The following is a 13064-nucleotide window of genomic DNA, read 5'->3' as shown; positions in this document are numbered from 1 at the left end:
CTCTCATCCCGTTTGGTTGAGCTGTTAATGAAGAAGACAAAGCAGGAAACAGTTTTTAGATTTTAGAAAGGTTTTCACAAACAAATATACACACTAGAAGGCTGAACTGAAATCGTGTCAGTGGAAGGTTCCTCCGTTTCAAAAACAGACTAAAATACTTTTAGTGCAAGAAAACTTTTTTTAAAATTGAATTACATTTCAAATAACTAGTAAAAATCATTATTTACAAAATGAAATAAAAACTAGATGTCACTGATAAGAAAATATCAAAATATCTGTTTTGCTCCATTTTTGCAGCAGAACATGTTAACAAAGTAAAAGACTCAAACGGTACCTGGATCAGCATCGCTGCCTCTCACAGACATGATCAGGGTGACCCAGATGAGAACAAACATCCTGATTTGATGACTGAAACCTTCAGTTCCTCCTTCACAGGACAAACGTCCCTGCAGCAGACAAAGTAAAAATAAGACAGAATTAACAATATTTCATCATGATGCATCAAATTTAGTATTTTATAAACTCTTTTTGTCTGTTTTTACATGATCAGCTCTTCTCGGCTCTGTGACTTTAAGTTTAAGTCATTCTATTGATCAGCATCTCTTCATAAACAACAACAAATATGAACAAAAGGATCTTTACATCTCAACAGAAGATTTGAGTGAATCAGTTTGAATTTAAGTCACATTTCCTGCTGCTAAGATTCAGGTGCCGTGTCTTCTATCATGATCAGAAGTAGAACATTAACTGTTAGTAGTGGGGTGCGTGGTACATCCTTATAATTTTACAATTTCAGAGTGAAATGATTTTTTTCATCCAAGTATGAAGCCTTTTTTACCTCTTGCCTCGTTCGCCGCCGGTTTCTCGTCTGTCTGAAGCCCTTCTTACTTTTTCTTACTTTTTTTATGCATCATGAACTCAGGAAGTTTTGACACCTCCTCTAAACATAAATAATCCTCTAATGAGACTGATGACGTAGATAAATAACAGTTTTCATAAGAAACACTGAAATATTAGCATTTATGAATTATTTAATAAACACAAACATTTAGTTTGAAGGTTTCTCCTGATGTCTGACTTTAGATGTGAAACTTTGACTAAAGGGAACTTAAAATAAAGTCTCGTTTTTGTGCACTCGCTTTATTTTAGTTCCTTCGTTTTTTTGTGCTTTCCTATTTGACTGTTTTTCTTGTTGCCTAGTTTCAGAGCCACTGAAGGAACACTTGAGTAGAACTGAAGGATTTTTCTGATTTCTTGACAAAAATCTACAAATCTCAGATGAAGCTATGAAGAGATGATAAATGATAGATGTTTAAATAACAGAAAACATTTTATCCTCATCAGCATTTCTCCATTTTAACAACATGCTGTCTTTGGTGACTTACTTCTGCGTCGTTGTGTTATTTTTACCACAATGATGCAACAGAAAATGTGTCCTTGCAGACATCCGTAGAACTGTGATGTCGCTACCGATCTCTGCAAATAAACATTTTCTTTCCTGTACATAACAAGTTCACTGCTTCATGTTTCAGATGAGCTCCTGTGTGCTTATTTTTACTAAAACAGTGGTTCCCAAACTTATTTAGCCACGCAACCCCTTCTATTTCCCGACCATGTCGACGCACCCCCTAGCCCCCACATCTATATATATATAGACATCAAGCTAAACAGTCACTCGACAGAAAGGGTTACAAAAATATGATCGATCTCGACTTTAACACGTCATCCCAAAATAGAAACTAATATCTTAATTTGACCTTGAATGAAAAATGTTGTTTTAAAACCTCTTAAAAGTTTTTTATCACGGAGGAGGCAGCGCTCATTTCTGCCTTCAGTCTGACGGCGCCGCGCTGGAGTTTGCGCAGCGTGCGCTTATTGAATCTGTGTGTGTGTGTGTGTGTGTGTGTGTGTGTGTGTGCGGCACAGCTCCATGAGCCACTCCAGTCACCGCATCTCATTATTGGTGCTATTTAAACTGTTGAGGGTCTGCCCTCATGAGGATATTACTATGCAGTAATTTCTCCAAAAGACTGTGTCATCTGCGCTCTGAAAAAGCAGATATTAAAAATCAGCGCCAGCAAACTTCATGTCCCATGAGCCTTTGTACCGGAAGCAACGTGATGACGTCACCAAAGTGGCGTCGAACCCCGATACTCAAGTTACGCGCATATGCTGACCCACACAGAGTCCAGCCCGCCAGACAGCGGAGTCTATAAAAGGGAGACAGAACAAAACTTATCTGTCTTTTGTCCAGAGTTCAACTGGCGTGAAGACGCACTCGTTTGCTACTGCTCCGGACAGCATGTGCACGAGGCCTGGCTGCTGAAGTGGACGGAACACCGAGCCGCTGAAAAGCAACGGAACCGTCATCTGGTTCGTTTGAACTCAGAAGGACGCTTCGGGTTCGATAAACGGGTTTTTTTCTCTCCTCTATCTTTTTCTTCCTCTTCTCTAACATAGTTCAGAACAAGCAATCAAACCGCGTGATTTGCTTTAAAGTAGCACCGGGCTTTCTCTCTCCTCCGTACCAAAAACGCCATCGGATCATCTTAAGAGTAAGATCTTTTCTTTCATTGTAATATCTAGGTTGTTAAGCTGTGGCCACAGCATTAACAAATATTTAGATATTTAATCTGCCTTTGACTGATCTGTTTGTTTTGTTTATTGATCTTTGTGAAGCGGTTTTGAAGTTTTGTTAAGTTTCACTGTGATTTTAAAGTGTTTGGCAAAGTTTACTGTGAAAGCTCCCACACACACTGGTTTTCAGTGTGGTGGTGGGAGGAGAAAAAGTTACCTCACACACACACACACACACACACACACACACACACACACACACACACACACACACACACACACACACACACACACACACACACACACACACACACACACACACACATACTTGTTTTTAGCGTTGGTAGGGGACAAGACTAAAACACACACTTATTGGGTCAGATTGTTTTACGTTATCATTTCATTGTTTAATTACTTGTTATTTGTTTGATAAAATAAGTTGGTTAATATTGATTGGCTAAACGCTTCAGAAGGAGCTGAAGTGATTATATTAGTTAATAAATGTATTGCCAATTAAGCATTTGTCTCAAGTGAGTTTGTTGGTGTTGATATAAAATTAACTGCAGCTCGTTACGATTTCACGGAAAGTGTAGACAAGATTGATAAGAGGTGTGGATTCATTGTTCCCCTGTTAAAGGGGTGGTGCCCCGTGGATATCCTAATATCCCAATTAATTAATAAATTGGTAAATATTTCCATATTTACAAATTTTATTGAAGAATCAAAAAGTAAGTAAAAGCTTACAAATTATTCGTTGCCCAATATTCCCAACATAATCAATGTTGTAAAATTACTTCTGCCCAGCCCAGATGTGCTCACATCTGCACCCGTGAGCCGTGGTTCCGCTGGAACGCGTCTGACCTCTGACAGACGCACTCTGAACTTCAGATCTTCAGCGCGCTGATAATAGCCTGACACGTTTAGAATGCTGTCACACAGTCAGTGTGCTAATGTAATAATATAATACTGCTAAAATGCTCAGATGGGAATCATTTCTTGATTTATTTAGTTACATCCACAATGTTCTGTGCGTGAGGTTTACAATGTCAGAACACCTGCATGAGACAGGGTGTTAATTACAATCTGCCAGAATTACTCACCACCTTCAGATTTCTCCAACATCATTAAAAATGATCAAATACGGAACATATCTTGCTATTGACAGCGTGCGCAGGCCAGAGCGCTGAAGCTTGGTGAATTATTATTATGAAGCTAGGGCACATGTGGAGGAGAACACACACAAGCTAAATATACTTGTTTTCAATTACATTTATTGGGCCCACTAACTTTTTCTTAGGCCCACCCACAAATGAGTTTCTGGCTACGCTAATGGTGACATATGACAGACTTCTCTGAGCTCCGCAGCCATTACACTTTTCATCTCACGCACCCCCTAGCGGCAGCTTGCGCACCCCTTCACCACACTTAGGGAATCCCTGGAGAAGAAAATACTCGTTCTTTATTTTTCTCATGCTTATTTTAACCCTGTTGAGTCTTGTATGAAGTGTGATAAAAAGGCTTCTTCAGCAACCAAGCAAAGCAAAGCCAGCTTTATTTGAAACACACTTAAAAAAAAGCCAACAAGTAGTTGAACATAGGGCATAAAGACTTTAAAATGCAATAAAAATCGATAAAAACACAATAAAACACCTCAAAGACACTAAAAGTGAACACAATTTAAATAACTCAAACTTTTTGGGTATTTTGCAGAAAGAAAGTTTTTCCAATATTCTCTGGTAACGAGTTCCGGGGTTTTGGAGCAGCAGCAGTGAAGGTCCTGTCTGCTGTGCTTCTGTCTTCACGGATCCAGGACCAGCTGGTCAGATAACCTGAGTGACTGGGATCAGGAGTGTAAGCAGGCCAGCTCATAGTCTTGCTGGGGGCATTCACTCATTCAAGCTGGTAGTTGCTTGGCCTATTCCTGCTGTTACTGTAGCAACCCTAATCTACCACCTGGCGCCGCCCCTGTTCCAGTGACATCGTGATGGCTGCAGACACCAGTGAGTTCACCATCTTTGTTTTGTTAGATCTTTCTGCAGATTTGGACACAGTTGATCACAACACCTTAATTATCAGACTTACTCGGTGGTGATCTCCAAAGCTGTTCTGGACTGGCTTGGATAATAACTTCCTAATATCTTTTATATAGCGTCTCTCTAGATAAAAATCACAAAATGCTTCCCAAATAAAAGAAAACAAAGTATAAAAATGAAAATGAGTTAAAATATGTGAGAAAAAATTAAATGTGTGATTAAAAATAATAATATGTAAGGAAATGAATAGGAAAGAGGAAAATCAGTGGATCACGGGGAAAGGCGGAATAAGAGCAGAATAAGGAGAGGTTGGTGATGAAGGTCACACCAAAGCCAGCAACAGGTGAGTCTTCAGCTGCTTTTTAAAGGAGACCACTGAGTCCACTGATCTCAGGCTCAGGGGGAGATCGTTCCAGAGTCTAGGGGCCACAGCAGCAAATGATATGTCACTTTTGGTCTTTAGCCTGGTGCTGCACAACCAGTAGGCTTTGATCAGTGGACCTCAGGGACCTGCTGGAGGTGTAGGGACTGAGAAGATCACCAGTGTATGATGGTGTTTGTCCACGTAAGGCCCTATAGACCAGAACCAGGATCTTAAGATGAACCCTGAAGTTGACTGGCAGCCAGTGAAGCTGGAGGAGAAGCGGGGTGATGTGGGTGTTTGGAGGACTCGGTCAGAAGCCGAACACAGGCGTTCTGAACCACCTGTAGACGGTTCAGGGAGGTTTTGTTCGGACACGTGAAAAGAGATAGTTTAATACTTCTCTGATTGGAAATTATTTGTTTTAATCTTTTTTATTCTAAATTATTTTGTCGCCTTTTCCCAGCTCAATGATCGTCTTGCATTGATTCATCAGAGTTGCTTGTGGACGATGACATGTACATGCTGTAAACATGTTTATTTCTGCTGTGAAATTGGTATTTTTAACATGGGAGTCAATGAGGATTTGCTCGCTTCTGACAGCAGCCCCCAGCGGATGAGGGTGGAACTGCAATTTAGTTCACTTCCGCATTGGACTCAATTTATGTCCCGCATTGTGGGAGCTTGGTCGGGACATGAAATAGTACATTGAGACAAATGGAGCAGCTCAGACCCATAGATATCCATAAATACACTCTTGTCTAAGACTGCATCCCACAATGCTCTGCGATGTTATGTTGCAATCTAATTTTAGCAAGTGTAAAATATGCTATTTTAACTAGAATGTGTGGAGAGTCGACCTTAAAACTAGTGAGCTGTTTCCAGTCACTCTCCTCCCTTCCTTGTGAGAGACGTTGATCTCATTAGGCTAATTCCTTCTGTCATTTATTTACCACAGAAAGGACCCCCAACTGCTGGTGACGTCACTCAAAGCAAGCAACGTCTCTAGAGACAGGGAGAAGTCTTTCTCTTGGATTCTAGTCATCTTGGCAATTTATTTCTTTATTAATTTAGCTATCCATTCACTCATTTTCCTCCACTGATCCAGAGTCGAGTATGCGGAGGCAGCAGCTTAAGGCCCAGACTCCCTTATTCCCAGTCCAGGTTCTCCGCGTCCAACCGAGATTCCTAGTCCCCCCAGTGTGCCCTGGGTCTTCTGTTCTCAGAACAGCCTGATCAGAAAGAACTGAGTTCTCCTGTTTCCATCCAGTTGACCTACATAAAACATATAAATCCCTTATAGAGGATAAAATACTTACAGAGTATGTGGTCATCAATCAAATCTAATGACAGATTACAAGTAATTAAATTAAAAGTTTACTTAGAAAAAGAACAAACGGTAAAAAATACAACTGTATTTCTATTGTACTACGTGTATTAGGCTGTGTTTGCCTTTTTAACACCTTAATCTAACAGCCAAAATGTCTCCTCGGCCTTCACTAGTTTCTGCAGGAGTGGTTCATAACTAAATCAGACAAAGCAGCTGTGTTCACCATCAGGAACATGCAGAAAATGTGCTGGAAGCAGACCCCGGCTCCACCATGTCAGCTCCACTCCACTCCACAGCTCTGCCCACTAGCAGGGGCCGGACCGGCAACTCTGAAGTTGCAAGTGTGGTGTTCTGGCCACAGAGGGTGGTGGAGTCTGAGTGGCTTTTCATTAACCCTGTAAAGGGTCGTTTGAGCACATACTGGCTTAAGAGAATGATTTAAAAATATGAAAAAGTTGCTAATTATCCCTTTAAAGGATTGTACAGGTTTAACTTTATGCTGTAGTATCCTCTCTTGTCCAGCAGAGGGCAGAAAAATCCTTACGGGTGAAAGCCAGATGCTAAGTGAAAGAGCTCTCGTGTTTCCATCCAGTTGACCTAAATAAAATATACCAATCCCTTATAGAGCTCCGGGTGTTGACGTCACTTCTCCCGGCATGCAACAGTTCAAATCGAAAAGGCGCTATATTGGCATGCAGAAGCCGGCAGCTGGACTATTTATTATTGTCAGAAAACTCAGACAGGAAATATGGTAGATTCCTGTTGTGCCCCAGGATGCAGAACAGAAAGGGACGACATAAGGGATGAGCCATCTACAGGATTCCCCAAGATCCGGAGCGCCGCAAACGTTAACTCATTGTAATAAAACGCACTAGTGACCAGGCTAAAATGAAACTGTGGGACCCCGAGAGTAAAGGTTTTTGCTGATGTAGCGACCACTTCATACTTAAACCAACGTTTCCTCAACTGTACATGGTATTTATTTTAAATGCTTTCATTACGATTCTTTGTTGGGCTTCCTAAACTTATTTTGGCATGGCTTTTTCTGTCTTATTACTCATAGCAACAAGTAAACATCACGTAAAACGTTGCCTCGTGTTTCTGCATGCTGCCGTTTACGTGTTTTATGATCACAGCAAGTAACCGGCTAAGCTGTATTTAATTTTTAAGCAATGGTTGATCAATTGTCAGATCACACGTAAAAAGCACTTTGGATTGCTATTATCTGTCTCACCGAGACAGATCTCAGACAGATCCTGAGACGCTCCTGCCTGACATATTTATTTTATTCACGGAGAACAATCAAACTAGTGATTTCTCTTGGTGTTCAGTTTATACATTCAAACAGCACAGCACTCTATTTAAACTACTTACATGTAAATCTGTTATTTGTCCATCCATCCATCCATTTTCATCCGCTTATCTGGAGTCGGGTTGCAGGGGCAGTAGCGCCGAGAGGCCCAGACTTCCCTCTCCCCAGCCACCTGAGCCAGCTCTTCCGGGGAAATCCCAAGGGGTTCCCCGGCCAGGTCCGGTAAGAAGTCCGCTCCGACTGCTTCTGGCGTTTTTAAAAAGTATCCCAGGGGCACGGTAAGGGTCGGAGATGTTTAGTCTATTTAATTTCTGAATATAAAAACGATTTCTTCGGTTTTAAAGTGTGAAGTAAACTCAGCCGAAGTAAAATCCAAGCCGATCCCGTTCATGTTCATGTTTACAATCCGTGTTTACCTTTTTTTCCTGCCAATATGGCGTCTACTAACTGAGAGTTACGTGGGGTCCGGAGCTCTATGGACAGTATGTGGCCATAAATCTAATCAAAAGACGGATTAATGATCTGAGTAACTGAATGATGTTTCAGCGTATGGTGTTTGAAGTGCGATAGATGTAGATTTGTTCTGAAACCACACTATCTGACAACAGACTGCAGTTTTTAAAGCATGTGTTCAACCTAAATAAATAGATTATTCAGAATTTCTAAGAAATTTTGGCACGAATGAAATAGTGTACTCAATCTGTGTACAGAAGGAACCAGATTTTAGTTTACAATGTCCCACAATATTAGTAATCTCCTCTCAGTTTACTGCTTCAGAAACCTTAAAATTTGTTTCTATTGATTACTCAGGCTTATTTGCTCTGACAGCCTTGGACCCACAGTCCTTGCTGTCCTGACTTTTCCATGTTTATTCTGGATGATGACATCATACTCTGGTGATGTGTCCATTTTCTGTAGAGACATGTAAGTTCTGTCCTCTTGGTTTGGTTTCACCTTTTTGCTCTTGTTCCTTTAAATAGATACGTGAATTACATAATTAGTATTTATTTATTTGCCTTCTTAAATATGAATGAGTCATGAAAGCATTAAACACGTGCATCTTACCACAGGAGCCACATGCTGACTAAACAGAGAACATTCACACTGAGTGATGCGGCAGCGACGGCCCAGGGAATTGTTCCAAAATGATCTCCACATTCTTTCATAATAGCTGTAAAATACAAGACATAATGGTTAAAGTCCCATTAGTCATCATCACACACTGGTAAAATTACCCCGATCCAACCCCTTAAAGCTGAGTGTCTCACTGTGTCCCATTTTCATGGTCTTTGGTATGACCCAACTGAGTTTTAACCCCCAATGTCCCCAGGGTTAGGGTTAGCTTCTCTCCGTTAGACCTGGAGCTCAGATCACCAGAGACTGCACAGGGACTGTGGGGGACAGACACCTTTAGGAGCGACTTGTCAAATAAACTTAATGAGCGCAACTTTTATCACAATAAAAAGCAAGATACGTCCAAGATAAACGAAAGTCTGCTGCAGCGTAGGTACCACCCCGGTATGCCCTTTATACCAACATCGTCTAATCTTTTGAAAAAGGGAAATGACTGCACCACATTACCGCCAAGGTCTGACCACTTATAAATGACCTAAGTTTCCTGATGCCTCCACAGCGTTGTGGCAAATTGATGGCATTGTTTAGTAAAAACAGCTATTGGAAGATTTCCCTCTCATCTGGCTGGGGGGGTTGCCAGTTTTTCTGCAGCTGACAATGGGTGTGAAACTCATCAGTGGGACTGACAGAGTCAGTGTTTGTTTAGAAACACAGGCTGCAGTACCCCACATTGGCCACAGGGTGTCACTCTTTCTTAATTCTTTCGTGATGCACCTTTGATACATTCATCATGATCTTTACTGAAGTTTTTAGGATTTCAACTAAACTTCTGATATTTGCTGTCTGCTAGTTCCTACATATTACTGAAATTCTCATTGAACATGACTGAAAAAGTTAATCTGTAAATTTAAGGATGTTTAGGTAAAGGTTTTTACTTTTTAACCTTGTCATATTATTAGTTTAATAAATATGAATAATAAGCACACACATTATGAAAAACTCAAAACGTAGAAACAAATATAATTAATCAAAGAAACGTATAATTGATTATGCTCACATGTCACATTCAGAATCAGGGTCTCCTCTGTGGTTGTGTCACCTGTGAAGCTGATCTTACAGGTGATGTTGGTGCCGTGGTGTTCAGCTGAGGGGTGAAAGGTCAGAGTGGAGCTGTGTCTCTGGGTGAAATCAGTTAGATTCTCAGTGTGGAAACCAGTGATGTTTCCTGTGATGGTAAAGTCCTCCTCTCCTCCTCTTCTCCAACTCCAGGTGATGTTAGGAGGAGATCCAGAGCAGAGACCAGGAGCGGTGCAGGTCAGTGTGGTCTGCTGTCCCTCAGTCAGTGGAGGAACCACCAGAGTGGGTTTCTGCTTTAGACCTGATGAAACATTTCAAACCAACTAGGAGTTCTTTCAAGATGCAATACGATTCTTACAAACTGTCAATTTATGTAAATGCATCTGTCCTACCTGTTAAAGAGAGATTTGTTTTTGCAACTGTATATGTATATTTTTCTCCTGGTCCACGTCCTTCCACTCTGAGCTGATATGATCCAGAATCAGAAGCTATGAGGTTATTGATCCTGATGCTGCAGTTCTTCTTACTGATGGCAGACTCCAACAGAGACACTCGTCCTTCACTCTCTTTGGAGGCAAAGACACCATCAGAATCTTCACATTTAAGAGCTTCACACTTGTACCAAATGATCTTGCTGGAAGTAAAGGCAGATTTGAAGGAACATGGTATCACAGCACAGAGTCCAGCCTCTGCTGTTACAACTCCATCATTTAAAGTGACACAGTATCCATCCTGTTGGCAGTGTTTTCTCATCCCGTTTGGTTGAGCTGTTAATGAAGAAGACAAAGCAGTAGACAGTTTTTAGACTTTGGGAAGGTATGTATTTATATTTACATCTGGTCAAATAAATAGGTCTTCAGTGATCCTTCAAAAAATTCAAACGTTTGAGAAGACTTAACTGAAATTGGCAAGCTCTTCCAGAGCGTCTGGCTTGCTATGGATAAAGATCTGTCACCAAGAGTTATAATTTTGGTGGTTAGGATCTCCAAAAGAAAGAAATACCACAAAGTTCTGGCTGGATTATGGGGTACTAGAAGCTCTGTCCAATAAAAGGGGACAAGACCCCAAATGGATTTAAACTTGATCATGTGAACAACTGAAAGCCAATGAAGGGACTTCAAGACCGGTGTAACGTGCTCACATTGCCTCGCTCCTGTTAGTAGGCGTGCCGCAGCGTTCTGAATCATCTGAAGATGTAAAACAGAGCTCTGTTCTGAGCCCAAACAAAAGCAGTAGCAGTTGTCTAGTCTACAGGTGACAAACATGAATGACTTGTTTTAACATCCTGTAGCAGGAAGATATGGCTTAACCTTAACTAAAAGTCGTAAGCATCCTTTCCACCCCGTGACAGCTCCGCAAAATGGCCGCGAAACGTACTTTGTGGCAATTAGCTGCCTTTATGGTGGACACTTTACTTTTCACCACCAGCAACGTTTTGGATGCATCCCAGAAGTGAAGGAATGCTATGATAACATTTTGATCATATCTTTATGATTCCAAAACATGTCAAACTTCACAGTTTAGATCGAGCCAGACATGAAAGCTTTGTAAAACAGCCAGAAACTTTCAAAATAAAAGTCACATCCAAATAAACATACGTAGTTTCCTGTGAAACCCTTATAACTGATAAAAACAGAATAGAAACTAAACCACAGTCCTTTATAGATACATGCAGCTGTCTTTTTCCTAGCTTGTTATTGTGTGGACTTCTGAAATCACGCGTGATTTACCGTGATTTTGTGACCTCACAGGATTTGTTGTGTGAATCGCTCCTGAGGGAGCTCGCGAGTAAAACAGCTTTCACATCCGGTGGAAAGGAGGCTTTATTTGCAAAAAAAAATAAATAAATTATTGACTGTACTACAGCACTAACCTGCTTAGAAATGTTTAAAGAACCGTGAATGAACACACCACGATCTTTCACCACGGACTTTTGCTAAGAGGACAAATCACCCTGAGGCATTTCCATAGTATCAAAGGAAGCACAGTTTCCAAAAGTAACACTTTCTGTTTTACCCCCATTCAGTTCTAAAATGTTTAGGGTTACTGAGGCATCAGTGAAGATTGACATGAGTATCATCGGCAAAACAATGAAACAAAATACCTAAACTGTAAGAAGGGCTTATTTGTGGAGGAATCTGAATGCAAAATGAATGAAAAGTTAGAAAAAACTCTTGTAAAAAATATAAAATCAACTGTTCTGTTCTGTTTTGGCAGCAAAACTTTTAGCCAGCAGGTTTTGTCAGTTAAAGAAAGAAAAATTTGGAATAAGAAATGAGAACTTCCACATCTTTTATTTTTTTAAAGTCAATTTAAAATTATGGTTCAAGAAGAACCAGATCTGTGATCATTAAAAGGATGCCCTTCAGCTAAGGTTAGTGTTATGTTAGATTAGGCTTTATTATGTCTTCGTGGTGTTTTATTGTCACTAAAGTTTGCTTTTATGTCTAATATGTGAAGTTGTCATTTTTTGCTTCATTCTTTTCTTGTCTCTATCGTTTTAACCTGCCAGGGACTACAGATTACAATTAGCCTTTGGGCTCACTCTGGTATATTTACATTCTTGATGTTCATGCGTTGTCCCTGTTGAATAAAAAAAAAGACAATAAAAAGACCCAAACAGTACCTGGATCAGCATTGTTGGCTCTCACAGACGTAAAAAGAGTTACCCAGATGACAACAAACATTCTGCTCTGATGACTGAAACCACCTTTAGCCCCTACCTTCACAGGACAAACGTGCCTGCAGCAGACAAATAAAAGAAAAAGACATAATCCGTCATATTCCATCAAATTTACCATCCAGGATGTTAAAAAACTACTTCTTGTCTCGTACACTCCCTCTTTCCTCACTGATGTCTAAAGTCTTGACTCATTTATCAAGATTTCAGGAAGTGGCTCCTCCTCTGAACATTGTTATTCCTCTAATGAGACTAACCGTTGTTATGCTCTAGATACGCAACCGTTTTATAAGAAATTTTGCTTAATGAGTATTTATAACTAAGTTTCATAAATACAGAAATGTTTAGTGTGTTGTATTTTTGTCACCTGTGAGGTGAAACAGTCTAAAGCGAACTGAACATAGTCGTTAACTGGCTTTTTTGTGATTTTCTATTGGATTTTGTGGCTTTTGTTGCTTCGTTCAGATCCTCTGAATGACACGTCAGAACAGAAATGTATTTTAATTTTCTGACTAATGTCTGCATGCATCAGAATAAAAAGTCTCATTAGGATGAATCTGTGAACAGATAACAAGTGACGGACACTTAAACAGAAAACCTTCACCCCACCAGAATTTCCT

At 40.4% G+C, this 13064-nt stretch overlaps 1 protein-coding gene across 4 annotated transcripts; it reads right to left on the bottom strand.

Moving 5' to 3' along the window:
- Nucleotides 1-4112: 4112 nt before the first annotated feature.
- Nucleotides 4113-12618, bottom strand: LOC107379298 (sialic acid-binding Ig-like lectin 14). Of its 4 annotated transcripts, none has more exons than XM_054741256.2 (5): nt 12391-12618; nt 10157-10531; nt 9745-10065; nt 8679-8784; nt 4113-8583 (listed from the first exon to the last, which is right to left on the bottom strand). In XM_054741256.2, exons 1-5 carry the CDS (start codon nt 12563-12565, stop codon nt 8409-8411), a joined length of 1152 nt encoding a protein of 383 aa, XP_054597231.2. In that variant the 5' UTR covers nt 12566-12618; the 3' UTR covers nt 4113-8408. The 4 variants fall into 4 exon arrangements, 2 of the variants coding, with proteins under 2 accessions (XP_054597231.2, XP_070407147.1); XM_070551046.1 differs by having other exon boundaries at nt 12488-12618; XR_011520537.1 differs by having other exon boundaries at nt 8544-8583; nt 8679-9004.
- Nucleotides 12619-13064: the final 446 nt, after the last annotated feature.

Source organism: Nothobranchius furzeri, chromosome 5 (genome assembly GCF_043380555.1).
Source record: "Nothobranchius furzeri strain GRZ-AD chromosome 5, NfurGRZ-RIMD1, whole genome shotgun sequence".
Lineage (NCBI taxonomy): Eukaryota > Metazoa > Chordata > Actinopteri > Cyprinodontiformes > Nothobranchiidae > Nothobranchius > Nothobranchius furzeri.
The sequence above is the reverse complement of the archived record's forward strand: the minus strand, read 5'-3'. Positions and strand labels throughout refer to the sequence as shown.